At 37.1% G+C, this 15,396-nt stretch overlaps 1 protein-coding gene across 19 annotated transcripts in view; it reads left to right on the top strand.

Moving 5' to 3' along the window:
• Window positions 1–15,396, top strand: part of RBM26 (RNA binding motif protein 26) — a 95,742-nt gene that overhangs the window by 22,881 nt on the left and 57,465 nt on the right. For all 19 annotated transcript variants that reach the window (XR_004268849.1, XR_004268848.1, XR_004268846.1 and 16 more), the window contains exons 2-6: window positions 4,809–4,927; window positions 6,221–6,357; window positions 11,277–11,365; window positions 12,035–12,252; window positions 14,207–14,467. Coding sequence is in view for 14 of the 19 variants with exons in the window: in XM_032277449.1 (XP_032133340.1) it covers window positions 4,809–4,927; window positions 6,221–6,357; window positions 11,277–11,365; window positions 12,035–12,252; window positions 14,207–14,467 (824 nt within the window). In the remaining 5 variants the exon portion in view is untranslated. The remainder of the gene's footprint in view (window positions 1–4,808; window positions 4,928–6,220; window positions 6,358–11,276; window positions 11,366–12,034; window positions 12,253–14,206; window positions 14,468–15,396) is intronic.

Genomic DNA, 15,396 nt, shown 5'->3' with positions numbered 1-15,396 from the left:
GTGTCCCATTTAAAAAATAATGATGTGAGAATGAAACAGATGTATTTCATTGAGAGAAATGAAAAATGACAGATAACTTACTGGAAAAACCACTAACAAGTTGAAAATTTACTACAACAAACCAATATTAGATCAAATTACAGCATTTAGACTCAGTATAGACTGAATTTATTTACAGCAGTTGCAATAAAACACAGTAATAGTATTATGTATCATAACGATTTCCAGTAAATTGAAATATGTTTAACTTGATGTCTAGTTTGGTTGCTGTCTGGTTGATTGTGCTTATTCAGTTTATCTGTTTCATGGTCTCATACAGCATTACCAGATGGCCAGACGTAATTATATCTCTAGATATATCAAAAAGTTATTGTTCCAATTCTTCATGCTTACTTCATCATAGATCTGAGTATTTCCATGCTCATTATGATAAAACAAAAATTTAATGTATCGTAAATCATATTTTAAAATGTTGAAATAAGGTCGGGCATGGTGGCTCACGCTTGTAATCCAGGCACTTTGGAGGCCAAGGTGGGCAGATCACCTGAGGTCGGGAGTTTAAGACCATCCTGACCAACATGGTTAAACCCCGTCTTTAAAAATAAATAAATAAGTTAAAAAAAAATGTTGAAATAAATATATTGAATTAAATTTTTGGAAGAAAAAGTGAAAGTCTTTAAAAAAAAATCTCTGTATTATTAAAGTCTTTGTAAATAAATGTTAATAGATTTACAAGAAAAGTTGATCCATGATTGCTGAGTAACAAATTACCCTGAAATTTAGTGGCACAGCATATATTTATTATCTTATAGTTTCTATGGGTCAGGAATTTGGGAGCAAGTTAGCTGGGTATTTCTGAATCAGTGTTCCTTATGAGATTGTGGTCAAGCTACTGGGCACAGCTATAGTCTTAAGGTTGTGCTGGGACTGTGGAATCTGCTTACAAGCTTGCCCACATGTTGCTATTGATAAGAGGCCCCAGTTTCTTGCTAGCTGTTGGCTGAAGGCCACATTTCTTTGCCACATAGTGTTCTCCATAAGGCTGCTGGAATGTCCTTGGGGCATAGCAGGTGATTTCTTAGAAACAAGTCACTAAATTGAGTCTGTGCTCAAAGGGTAGGAAATTAGGTTCTACCTTTCTGAAGGGAGGAGTGAAGAATTTGAGGATGTACTGTAAAACAACCACAATGATATTGATCAAGGGTGTCTTACAGCATATACAGTAAACTGTACTAGTTCCTTAAGAAAGTAGCTCTTATCTCTGACACTTTATCAGTTAACCTTTGTGGTCTTTATAATAAAGCAAAATAAAAACTGTTGAATTGGCCTGTTGATTGACTTACAGTCAAGTTTCTCAGTACGGATTCTGTGCAAGCAAAGCCGTACACTCGTTAAGATGTACTTTTTGATTCAATGACTTATGTTACTCTTTACTCTTATAGAACTATTATATGCCAGAAACATATAGGAGTAGAGATGTTTTCTATATGTCTTGTGGTATTTGCTAGCTTTCTTTACTTTAATGTGTATTCATTATTTTATTAACATTCTCCATTTCAACTTTAGGTAGAACATGTAGAATCTCTATTTTGTGTTTATTATTTTTGTGTTTATTATTAGTTAAAATTGCTAACAAATAAGCAGTAAAAGCGGATTGAAGGGTGTCATGTCAAATATATCATGTATGTATCTATTTTTCCTCAAATGAACTATTATCTTTCCCTGTGCTCATTTGTAGTCATCTTCCTACTGTGATTTCCTAATATCTTTATTATATCTTTTTTTTTTTTTTTTTTTTTTTTTTGAGACGGAGTTTTGCTGTTGTTACCCAGACTGGAGTGCAATGGCGCGATCTCGGCTCACCGCAACCTCCGCCTCCCGGGTTCAGGCAATTCTCCTGCCTCAGCCTCCTGAGTAGCTGGGATTACAGGCACACGCCACCATACCCAGCTAATTTTTTGTATTTTTAGTGGAGACGGTGTTTCACCATGTTGATCAGGGTGGTCTCTATCTGTTAACCTCGTGATCCACCCGCCTCGGCCTCCCAAAGTGCTGGGATTACAGGCGTGAGCCACAGCACCTGGTTTTATTATATCTTTTTAAAGCTATTATTGTTAATCATTTTTTTATCATCAGTATCCTTGGAAAATCTTATTTACTGACCTCACGTATGTTATTGGTGTGAAATTAAGCCATTGTTTTTATGCTACCAAGCTATGAAATTAAATCTAAGCTGAGAGGTTGACTCTTGGTTGGCATTTTGCCCAGCTGGGTAGATGAAAGGATGGTAAGAGAACAAGGAGTCATACATGATTGAGGCATTGTTTAGAAACTGCTTGAAATAATGGTCTTTGAAAATTAAACTGAGAAGGAGAGAGAGTACAGAAGAGGTGAGCACAGGAACTGTTAAAAAAAGTAATCAGGTGAATAGGGAGTGGCTGTAACTAGGTGTTTAAAAAGGAAATTGGAAGTCAGGTTTCTGGCACTTTGTAAGAGGCAGTCTAGTGTGGTTAAGAATGTGGACTTTGGAGTATGAGATTTAATTTTAAACCTTGATCCTTGCTATATAGTCTTGGGCAGTCTGTTTAGCTTTTCTCTCAGCCTCTTTCTTTATCAGTAAAGTAAGAGCCCAATATAGTATGTAAATTTAGAAGCGCAGTTCACGGCACAAACTAGGTGTTAGTAATTCCTGCTATTATTTTATTGTTATTTACTCTGACTTGTAAAATCTTACATTATTATTTTAACTTATAAACAATTATATCATTTTTTTGAATTGGATGAAAATGGTTCAGACCTGAAAAATTTTCCTTCCTGACATTATGTTAATTGAAATAAGCCAGGCACAGAAAGATAAATGCTATATGTTATCACTCATATATGGAAGCTAAGTAAGTTGATTTCATATAAGTAGAAAGTAGAATAGTGGTTACCAAATGCTGGGAAGGGTGGTAGGGAGATAGGGAGAGGTTGGTTAACAGATAAAAAATTACAGCTGGATTGGAGGAGTAAGTTCTTGTGTTGTTTAGCGCTGTAGGGTAACTATAGTTAATTTTATATTTTCAGATAGCTTGAAGAGAAGAATGTTCCCAACACAAATAAATGTTTTAGGTGATAGATATGCTAATTATGCTGATTTGTTCATTACACATTGCATATCAGTGTATCAAAATATCACATTGTACCCTATGAATACATAGTTTTTTTTTAAAAAAAAACTTTCCCTTCTGACCCAGTCCCTCCTTTACTTAGTTCCTACTATCATCCTGCCCAAACAGCCGTAGTTTCGTTATTTATCCGTTCACATATGTATAAGCCAGATTTCTCTTCTCCCCCAACACAAATGGGAAATACTATACAAATCTTTTCTCTGTCTTGCATTTTAAATTTAATAAATTGATATGAAGTTTTTTTTAAGGGTTGAAAACTTCATTACCTTTTTCTTGTGTCCTTTTGCTACATGTTGGATTTTAATACAGTTTATTTTTCCAGTCTTCTCTAAATGGACATGTGCACATTTTTGATTTTACAATTAATATCACAATGAATAACTTGTACACATGCCATTTTGAACATGTGAGTATATCTCTAGAATAAATTCACAGACATAAATTGCATTCGTGACCTTCATACTGACAGAATATTCTCCCTGTCAGCTACCAGTTTATTCACACCAGCTCATTTTTAAAACTGTTTGTTCCTTAGTCTTGCCACCAGAATACATTTTTGTATTTATTGGATTTTGCCAACCTGATAACTGAAAAATATTTCAGTATAACTTAAATGCGTATTATGGGTGAGGTTGAAGTTTTACTCATTTAAAGTCATTTTTACTGTTTTATAGTTTAATATCTATTCATATCCGTTGTGTTTTTTCTCTTACAATGTTGGTCTTGGTATAGAAACACTTTGGGTTAGGGGAATTAGCCTTTTTGTGATAAGATAAACTGAGCTTGTTTTTCATTTGTCTGTTGACTCTTCATTCTGAGGTGTTTTTTTTTTTTTTTCCCCTTAATGTAATCACATTGCTTTTTTGATGCATGGATTTTTTGCCTTCTTACTCCAGGATTAAATAAATTGTGTTTTCCTCTAATGTGTTTCCAAGTTCATTTTGTAAAAGGTAACTGCCAAGTTGTCTCAGTACTTTTTCTTTTCTCTTTTTGAGATAGGGTCTTAACTCCGTCATCCAGGCTGGAATGCAGTGATATGATCACAGATCACTGCAGCCTTGAACTCCCAGGCTCAGATGATTCTTCCCCCTCAGCCTCCTGAGTATCTGGGACTGCAAGCACACACTACCATGAGTGGCTAATTTTTTTTTTTTTTTTTTTTTTTTTTTGGTAGGGACTGGGTTTCCCCATTTTGCCCAGACTGGTCTTGAACTCCTGGGCTCAAGTGATCTGTCCACCTTGGACCCCTAAAGTGCTGTCATTACAGGATTGAGTAACTGTGTCTGGCTTCAATACTGTTTATTGCTTAATTTATCTCTTCTTTGTTGGTTTGGATGTCACTTTTATAAAATCTGAATTCCTAGTGTATTTGAATCTATTTCTAGGCTTTCTTTTTTCACTGTTTAAACTAATATACTGATGGGTATGTTTTTAAGAAATAAAATAGCTACACATAGCATTAAGGAGTGTTAGTGTAAAGAGAAGAACTTAAATTTCTTCATTGTACTCCATGACCCAGGTGCTTTTTACGTGTATTAACTCACTTAACTATTATCATTCTCACTAATTCAGTTTGCAACTAGAATTTGTGGAATGTGCAGTTGGCTAAAATTTTTTTAACATTGTTTTCTTCTTTAGCTGTGATGCAGATCCATCTGCCCTAGCAAAGTATGTTCTGGCTTTGGTAAAGAAAGACAAAAGTGAAAAAGAGTTAAAGGCATTATGTATTGATCAGCTGGATGTATTTCTTCAGAAAGGTAAGATCTTTGGTTTGAAAATACGACTATATTTTAAAAAGTTATTTAAGGCTGGGCACATTGGCTCACATTGTAATCCCAGCACTCAGGAGGCCAAGGTGGGTGGATCACGTGAGGTCAGGAGTTCAAGACCAGCCTGGCCAAACATGGTGAAACCCCTTCTCTACAAAAAATATGAAAATTAGCTGGGCATGATGGTGAGTACCTGTAATCTCAGCTACTCGGGAAGCTGAGGCAGGAGAATTGCTTGAACTCAGGAGATAGACGTTGCAGTGAGCCAAGATCGTGCCATTGTGTTCCAGCCTGAGTGACAGAGTGAGACTCTTGTCTTAAAAAAAGAAAGAAAAAAAATGTTATTTAAAATAAGATTATCAACAGAATATTAAAGGAACTGGGTAAGAGGCCCTAATTTTAGCAAAATTAAATATTATTATTGAGTATACCCATAGCTTATTTAAAATGGACGCCACCTCTCAGTAATGTCCATGTGCTTATTTAAGCATGTTGTTATTTTTTCTTACATAGGTGAAAATGTTAAGAAAACAACTGAATGCTTATTTATTTAAAGCTAATAGTGCTTAGGAAGCTGCTTTGAATCTTACCTAGCACATTGCTTTTCAGTTTTTTGCACCTTGCCACATCTAGATAATGATAGCGTTCATGTTTGGCACACTGAGTAAGCTACATGGAGAAGACTAGTCATGGCTGGAGGTGACTGTCCTAGAGGCTGCAACTATACCGGTCCTTACCATCCTGAAAATAACTTGAATCAATATTGCCTCAGGACGTGTGCCATGACACACTGGTTGGGAAGCTATTGCTATTAATATATTTTCTTTTTAGGGGGACGGAGCCTCGCTCTGTTGCCCAGGCTGGAGTGCAACGGTGTGATCTCGAGTGCAGTGGCACAATATTGAGTGCAATGGCACGATCTTGGCTCACTGCAACCTCCAACCCCCAGGTTCAAGTGATTCTCCCGCCCCAGTCTCCCAGGTAGCTCCCAAAAGGCACCTGCCATCATACCTGGCTAATTTTTGTGTTTTTGTAGAGGTAGGGTTTCACCATATTGGCCAGGCTGGTCTTGAACTCCTGACCTCAGGTAATCCACCTGCCTTGGCCTCCCGAAGTGCCGGGATTACAGATGTGAGCCACCATGCCTGGCCGATATTAGTATATTTTCTAGATTTATAAAAGTCAAAAGTGTATTTCATCATATTAGAGATAAGATATATAGAAGGAGGAATTAATCTTAACAAATGTCTTTTAATCTATGGTGTTTGGTTTTATTTCTAGAGACACAGATATTTGTGGAAAAACTTTTCGATGCTGTGAATACAAAGAGTTACCTACCTCCTCCAGAGCAGCCATCATCAGGAAGCCTGAAGGTAGAATTTTTTCCGCACCAAGAAAAAGATATAAAGAAAGAAGAGGTAAGGATTTGTGTTGTACCTTACAGGTTGTTTAAACACGTAAGAGGAATAACTAAACTGAGTTTTATTTTCTCTGTCTTTGTGATGGGAGTCCTAATCTTTGTGTTGGGAGTCCTCAGGACCACTCCCAGTTTAAATGACTTCTCTGTGAGGACTCATAGGACTCTGCCTATAATGTTGCTCATGGCCCTGGCATATTTCAGCAAAAGGATACAAAGCAAAGCAAATGGAAAAGGTATATGAGGCCAATCTAGTGGAAAACAAGCACAAGCTTCCAGAGTCTTTAGAATTGCACAAGATGTGCTTAATTCCCCTAGCAATGAACTAAACAACACGTGGGGATTAGGCTCCTTATTAACTCTGCTCAGGGTTCTTATTTGGGACTGGTCACATAGACAGTGGCTACATAGTATGTACCAAAATTCCAGACTCCTGGGAGGAAGGCAGATATTCAGCATATACCATATTGTTTCATAAACGATTCAGGCACAGCGAACCATGTCTTATTAGGGAATAGTGGGAACCCTCAAAAAATCAAAGTGCCCAGGAGCCAGCCAAAGACCAGCCTTACAAGCAGGCTGGCTTTCTGAGGATAATAGTGTCAATCCTGCTTTTAGTCTGCACAATATCTTACAGACATGTGAGTCTTATTATCTGTTCTATGAAAATTATTAGGTTGACAATCGATCTGTTTGCTTTTGTCATGTATGCATTTAGTAGGGAACTATTTTTAAGGTAGTAATACACAAGGACCTTCATAGGACAGTGGAGATGACTTCATACTTCAAGAGGTCTTGAAATTTTTGTGTATATTTTTTAACCTTCTCTCTTCATCCTTATTTAATGTCATATAATAATTCATATCTTATTAATTTGATGTTAAAAGATTATACTTTGGCCAGGGTGGGCGTGGTGGCTCATGCCTGTAATCCCAGTACTCTAGGGGGCTGAGGCTGGAGGATCACTTGAGCCCAGCAGTTTGAGATCAGTCTGGGTAATATAGTGAGACCTCATTTCTAAGAAAAAATTTTTTAATTAGCCAGGTGTGATGTGGGGATTGTGCATGCCTGTAGTCCTAGCTACTTGAGGGGCTAAGATGGGAGAAATGCTTGAGCCCCAGCGGCTGAGTCTGCTGATCGAAGCACTACACTGAAGCCTGGGCAACTGAGTAAGACCCTGTCTCAAAAAAAAAAAAAAAAACTATAATTTTAGTGAAAATCATTGTTGACAGTTAAGCCATATGTTTCTGCATTAAGCACCAGCTTAAGGTCACACACATTTTGGTTCTACAAATCACTGCTTTGTGACCTTGAAAGCATTACTTTTCTGAGTCTCATTGTAGTTAGCTGGGAAATGGAAATGTTAAAGTGATTGGTGCTTTATATACATTATTTATTCCTCACACGTGGCACATGGTAGGTTCTCAGTAAATGGTAGCTCCTGTTATTTTTGAGATTGTAAGAGATGTTGCTGTTGTGACCTTTGTTTTTTCTCCTTTTATGCTTTTTTCAGATTATATATAAATAATATATTTTTGTGTAATTCTCAAATGTATTTTTATCTCTATCTGAATATATTTTCACTCATATATATTTATATATTTTCAGATACACACATACAACATCCCAATCAGTTTTGTTTTTTTTTTTTTTTTTTTTTTTGAGATGGAGTTTCGCTTTTGTTACCCAGGCTGGAGTGCAATGGCACGATCTTGGCTCACTACAACCTCCGCCTCCTGGGTTCAGACAGTTCTGCCTCAGCCTCCTGAGTAGCTGGGATTACAGGCACGCGCCACCATGCCCAGCTGATTTTTTTTTGTATTTTTAGTAGAGACGGGGCCATGTTGACCAGGATGGTCTCGATCTCTTGACCTCGTGATCCTCCCGCCTTGGCCTCCCAAAGTGCTGGGATTACAGGTGTGAGCCACCGCGCCCGGCCCCCAATCAGTTTTATCTTCCTGGGAAGAACAGAAATGTAATTTGTACTAAATATGTTTCATACCTAACAGTACAGGTGTTTTGTTAGGAGGAAAGGAATGGTGGATATTGTGTTGGCAATTGCTTATGCCACGTAGAGATATGCAATGATTTATTCAAGTTTTGCCCACTGGTGGAACTTTGGGTTGGTTTTAGATTTTGGCTGTTAAAAATTATACTTTGTCCAGGAGTGGTGGCTCATGCCTGTAATCCCAGCACTTTGGGAGGCTGAGGCAGGCAGATCACCTTAGATCAGGAGTTCGAGACCAGGTTGGCCAACATGGTGAAACCCCATATATACTAAAAATACAAAAATTAGCCGGGCATGGGGGTGAGAGCCTGTAATCCCAGTTACTCAGGAGGCTGAGGCAGGAGAATCGCTTGAACTGGGAGGCAGAGGTTGCAGTGAGCCGAGACCATGCCATTGCACTCCAGCCTGGGTGAGGAGTGAAAGTCTGTCTCAAAAAAAATATGCGCACACACCCGCACGTCAGACGCGTGCACACACACACTCTTTCTCTCTCTCTCTCTCTCTCTTTCTCTCTCCCTTACTTTAATTCTCAAAAAATCTTGGAGTAAATCATTGTCCTTTGGCTTGAGAAGTAGTCTTTCACCCAATTGAGTTAGTAGCAAAGCCTTAGTCTTATTATCTATGGATGTAATAATACTTCATTGCTGTTTTCTCAACCAATTGTGGGAGATACTTATCCCTGATCTTTCAGAATTGTCAAAATGCTAGATGGCAATCTGCATTTAAAATGCTGTGGCTGTGGTGGCTTATGCCTGTAATCCCAGCACGTTGGGAGGCAGAGGTGGGTGGATCACCTGAGATCAGGAGTTTGAGACCAGCCTGACCAACATGGTGAAACGCCGTCTCTACTAAAAATATAAAAATTAACCGGGCATGGTGGTGGGTGCCTGTAATCCTAGCTACTCTGGAGGCTGAGGCAGGAGAATTGCTTGAACTCGGAAGGTGGAGGTTGCAGTTAGCTGAGATCGAGCCACTGAACTCCAGGCTGGGCAACAGAGTGAGACCCTATCTGAAAAAAAAAAAAAAAAAAAAAAAAATGCTGTGACTGTACTAAAAGTTTGCAGATAGGCACATACTGTGAAATATGGTGATCTGTCAGATTACTTGCAAGAGTGCATTGAGTAAATAGAAGAGAAAGAGTGCATCAGAAGGGTTGTATTAATACCCAGTCTTTTGTCCGGTCTAGGACGAGAGCTGAAATAGGTGGAAAGAGTACAAAACTACTTGAATTTAAAAAGGCAAACTGTTGAAAGAATGTTTTAAAGATGATTTTTCCTAGTCTGGTCTGTTAATAGGATTTCCATTTGATTTCTCATTTAAAGTGGCATGCTTACTTTTATTTTTTTTGAGATGGAGTCTTACTTTGTTGCCCAGGCTGGAGTGCCGTGCGTGGCACCATCTCGGCTCACTGCAACCTCTGCCTCCTGGGTTCAAGCAATTCTCCTGTCTCAGCTTCCTGAGTTTCCCTCTTGGAATTCCCTCCTGGGATTACAGGCACGTGCCACCATGCCCGGCGGCTAATTTTTGTATTTTTAGTAGACATGGGATTTCAGCATGTTGGCCAGGCTGGTCTCGAACTGCTGACCTCAAATAATCCACCCACCTCGGCCTTCCAAAGTGCTGGGATTACAGGCGCGTGAGCTATCATGCCCAGCCTAAAGTGGCACACTTGTGACAGTCAGAGGCTATTATCAAAGGGATGCTTGAACAGCTGACATAAACTGGGACACGTATACCCTAGCTGTAGACTACCTGCATAAGAATATCTTAGGGTTCTCAGTGATGCAAAGTCTTGAATCCTAACTTATTTATAGAAGCCACTTGCTCAATATTTCCTGAATTTGTTTAACCTCTAAGTCCTTTTTCCTAATTATCTAGAAAAACAACAATTCCTTTCATTCCTATTGTTGAGGACCATTGTTCTCAACAATATAGTCTGAAGAAGGTAGCACTAATCTAGAGGGTATTGTCCAGGGTTGCTTTCTAGTAGCTGTATGTAATAAATGGCAGCATCTTGTAGGAAACAGGAATATATAGCTGTCATGCTACTGTGAGAAACTGGAGAACTGTTTCGCCATATATATTGTTTTCCCAGATACGTGTGTGTTTGTGTGTATGTCTGTGTGTCTGTGTCTGTGTGTCTGTGTCTGTGTATACATATATATATGTATATATATGTTTATGACTTGGTGAGTTCTAATGCATTCTTCTACGTTCCTTGATGTGTTTGGTACCAGACCATGTCCATGAAACCAAAATATGAATGTATGTTAGACTTTTAAAAGAATAAAGTTTTCCATTAATTATGTTAAAATGAGCATACTTGTTTAAAATGTTTTCTCACCACTATTATCTAAGATAAGTTTTTTTTTTTTTTTTTTTTTTTTTTTTGAGACGGAGTTTCACTCATGTTACCCAGGCTGGAGTGCAATGGCGCCATCTCGGCTCACCGCAACCTCTGCCTCCTGGGTTCAGGCAATTCTCCTGCCTTAGCCTCCTGAGTAGCTGGGATTACAGGCATGCACCACCATGCCCAGCTAATTTTTTGTATTTTTTAGTAGAGACGGGGTTTCACCATGTTGACCAGGATGGTCTCGATCTGTTGACCTCGTGATCCACCCGCCTCGGCCTCCCAAAGTGCTGGGATTACAGGCTTGAGCCACCGCGCCCGGCGATAAGTTTCTTTATCATTCACTTTAACTTTCATTAGATTGTAATACAGTTAAATGATTGATTATACTTAGTATTGTTTGGATACTTTTAGAAGATGACAATTTTGCTTCTACATTATATAAACATTTTTATGTTAATTAAATGTTAATGTTAATAAAGTCATTAAAGTAGTAATGTGTCTAAGACTGTTACAGTGGAATAACTACTAAACTTGTACACCTTTTTTGTGTGTATATCAGATCACTAAGGAGGAAGAGCGAGAGAAGAAGTTTTCTAGAAGGCTAAATCACAGTCCTCCCCAGTCAAGCTCCCGATACAGGGAGAACAGGTAAGTGGTTCATTGAACCATGCTTAGTGTTTCAACTTCAGTTACCTTTTATATGAATGTTTAGACTTGGATTATCTTTTACATAGAGGCAAGTAATATCTACTTTTTTATTGATCTAGGAAAATATTTCTACTGTGAAAATCTAGGTCAGATTTATACATCTTGGGAGTGAGTTTAGAACAGTGCTTGATTTATATTAGCTGGTACTCTTTCATTCCTAACTTCAGATTCCAGTGGAATCTTAATGTGTGGCTCTTTTTTTGCCAGAAGTTACCCTTTAGTGTGATTAAATCGTTGTTCTCATTCAGGGTTCAAAAGCACTTAGAATACAATGCACATGATACATGTCTGTAAGTATGAGACTATATGTACAAGGTAGTATGTTCTGTTTGTACTCTAAGTCATATGTATAAATGCCTTTATCTACAGATGCCTAATTTTATAGATGCCAATGTGTATAAGACTAAGGGTTAAGGCTTTAAAAAGATTGTTTTTTTATTTAAAAGGGATTTAGAGTACTAAACTCAGTTTAAGCTCAGTTTTTTCAGTTGTCTGATGGTAGGATAAAAAGTTATGTTACAAGAATTAAATATGACTTTTACATTTAATTAGTTTTTGCCTGTGTCACTTAAAAGTTATTTGTATAAAAGTCATCATATATTTCTTTAGAAGCCGTGATGAGAGAAAGAAAGATGATCGTTCTCGCAAAAGAGATTATGATCGAAACCCTCCTCGAAGAGATTCATACAGAGACCGGTACAATAGAAGACGAGGGCGGAGTCGCAGTTACAGCAGGAGTCGAAGTCGAAGTTGGAGTAAAGAGAGGCTTCGTGAGAGGGACAGAGATAGAAGCAGGACTAGAAGCAGAAGCAGAACACGAAGCAGGGGTAAATAGTACATGTATATTTTGGTTACCTTTTTATTATGAAGAACTCCATATTTAAATGTTTTTAAAAATTGCTTAACATTTTGTCAGTGTTTTCATTTTTTTCTATTATGATATATTCTGTGGTGAAAGAGAATGCTTTAAAAAAATTCCTTTAAAAATTTTATTTTGTGCAGATTAAAATCACAGTTACCACTGCACATTCTGTGGGATAGCCACAGTGAAAAAGACTGATTGTCTTCAGTGTTGGTGAGAATGTAGATAAGCTGTAACTCTTTAAAAAGCATTTTGGCAGTATGTAAAAATGTTAAAACTACGCTTAGCATATGGTTCCACTATTCTACTTCTCGCTATTTACCTAAAAGAAATGAAAGTGTACGTCCACACGGATACTTGTACACAAATGTTCATAGCAGCCTTATTTGTAATAGCCAGAAACTAGAAACAACATAAATGACCATCAACAGGTGAATGTATAAACACGTTGTGGTATGTCCATACCATAACATGGATAAAAAGAAAAGAACTATTATACATGCAATAAAATGGATGAATCTACATATAATTATGCAGAGTGAAAGAAGCAGGACAATATTAAATATGTATATTAAAAATTTTTTTATTTTTTTTGTCTTTGAGACAGAGTCTTGCTCTGTCACCCAGGCTGGAGTATAGTGGTACCATCTCGGTTCACTGAAACCTCCGCCTCCTGGGTTCAAGTGATTATCATGCGTCAGCCTCGCGAGTGGCTGGGTTTACAGGCGAGTGCCATCATGCTCAGCTAATTTTTGTACTTTTAGTAGAGTCACCTTGGGGGTTTTGCTATGTTGGCCAGACAGGTCTCTAATTCCTGACCTTAGGTGATCCACCCACCTCAGCCTACCAAAGTGCTGGGATTATAGGCCTGAGCCACTGTGCCCAGAGTAAAATTTTAAAAATGCAGACTAATCTGTGATGACAGAAAGCAAAGCAGTAGTTGCCTGAGATAGAGTAAAAGAGGGATAGAGTAAAAATTATAAAGGGATATGATGATTCTTTTGGGAGTGATGAATATGTACATCATTTCAGTTGTAGTATTGTTTTCAGAGGTGTATACAGTACCTTAAAACTTACTATACAGTTAAAATATGTTCGGTTTATTATATATCAGTTATACTTCAAAGCTATTTTTAAAAGTTTAAAAAGTTTTATTTCAGATGTATATTTTTGCAACAGCATGTTATTCCCAACATGTATGATTTTTCTTCTAGTACATATTATTGAAAGTAAAATACTGTACTAAAACAACTAAAACACTTTTCAGTAAAACACCTTTACTCAAACTTTTTTTGCTACTCTTAATACTATTTATGGCCTTTGTATAAACCTTGTATTCTGTTATTCTTTTCTTAGAAATGTTCCCCTGCTGTGATCTAGGTATATTAGGCTTCTTGGCATGTTGCTTCAATTAACTAATCTCTTTAATTTATTTTCTCTCTCCTTAGGACCATATGTATAGTCTAGTTAGTTTCTTTATACATGTTTAATATGAGCTCCTTTTGGCTCATCTGTTCTTACCTTAATAAACAGACATAGTAATAACTTTAGATGGATGACTACAAAATGTTCATCACAGGAAAAATGACCATACTTTATTGCATGTTTTGTTTTGTGGCCTGTAATTATGCATTCCAAGATTGTGATAAAGAAAATAAAAAATTTCTTTTTTCTATAAACAAAGCTCTAAGGAAAAACAAATATGGCCACTTTATGTGGTTTTATTTGTAGTTTGGGTTATATTGAAAAAAGCTTTTAACATTGTATATTAATTTTTTTTTAAAAAAAGGATGATTTTGCAAAATTTAAAATGTTTTTTTCTATGTTTATAAAAATATTACTATTTCTTACATCTGGGACTTTTTTTTTTTTTTTTTAAATACAGTGTAGTTTTATAAGTCATTTATCTTTTATTGCAGAAAGGGATCTGGTAAAACCTAAATATGACCTGGATAGAACAGATCCGTTAGAAAATAATTACACTCCAGTCTCTTCGGTACCTAGTATTTCATCTGGCCACTATCCTGTACCTACTTTGAGCAGCACTATTACAGTAATTGCTCCTACTCATCATGGTAACAACACTACCGAAAGTTGGTCTGAATTTCATGAAGACCAGGTGGACCATAACTCTTACGTAAGACCACCCATGCCAAAGAAACGGTGTAGAGACTATGATGGTAAGTCTTTCAGCTGTTTCATGAAGTATTTAGTATTTTCAGCTGCCTAAATTCTGTGTTTATGTTGTACACAGTTTTTCAAAGACTTAACCTCGGAAATAGTGGGAAATTAGCCTTAATCAGTTCTTGAATTCCTCAATATGATTGAAACGGTTGTTAGTTACCACGAATTATTTGAGTATCAATTTAAAGATACTATTTATTTGCAAGTAAATCTTAATAAACTGTGGGAGTTTACCAAACAAGGGTAAAATACCTACTGAGTTATTAGGGAATCTGCTACTGAAAAATTATTGATAAAACTCATTTCTTTAGAATGAGTGATCATTGGACTGTAAGCAGAAATGTACCTAGAAATGTAAAATGTCACCTATGTAAGAATTTTATTAAAGAATTGAAGACTTTTAAGGATTTGCCGTAAAAGATTTTTAAGTAGTATTAAAGCCATAATTGCAATTTTTTTTTTTTAGTTGTAAGCAAGAGATTTAAATGAAGGACATTTCTAAAGACAAAAATTAGATATAAGTCTTATCTTGTTAGCTAGGTTACTTATTTTAATTTGATTTCTTTTTAAGTATGTATATGTGTTAGTTCGTTTAACATTGCTCTAAAGGAATACCTGAGCCTGGGAAATTATAAAAAATAGAGGTTTCTTTGGCTCATGGTTCTGCAGACTATACAAAAAGTGTAGAGCCAGCATCTGCATCTGGCAAAGACCTCAGGAAGTTTACAATCATGGTAGAAGGCAAAGGGAGAGCCACAAAGAGAGAGCAGGAGTGGAGTTGGTGGTGGGGGAGGTGCCATGCTCTTTTAAACAACCAGCTCATGTGAACTAGTAGAGGGAGAACTCACTTGTTACCTTGGGGAGGCTAAGCTATTAATGAAGAATCTACTTCCATGACACCCTAAAACCTCCCACCAGGCCCCAC

Source organism: Sapajus apella, unplaced genomic scaffold (assembly GCF_009761245.1).
Source record: "Sapajus apella isolate SASKATOON/1434 unplaced genomic scaffold, GSC_monkey_1.0 scaffold9, whole genome shotgun sequence".
NCBI classification, from domain to species: Eukaryota; Metazoa; Chordata; class Mammalia; order Primates; family Cebidae; genus Sapajus; species Sapajus apella.
This window is presented reverse-complemented; position numbering and strand designations above follow the sequence as displayed.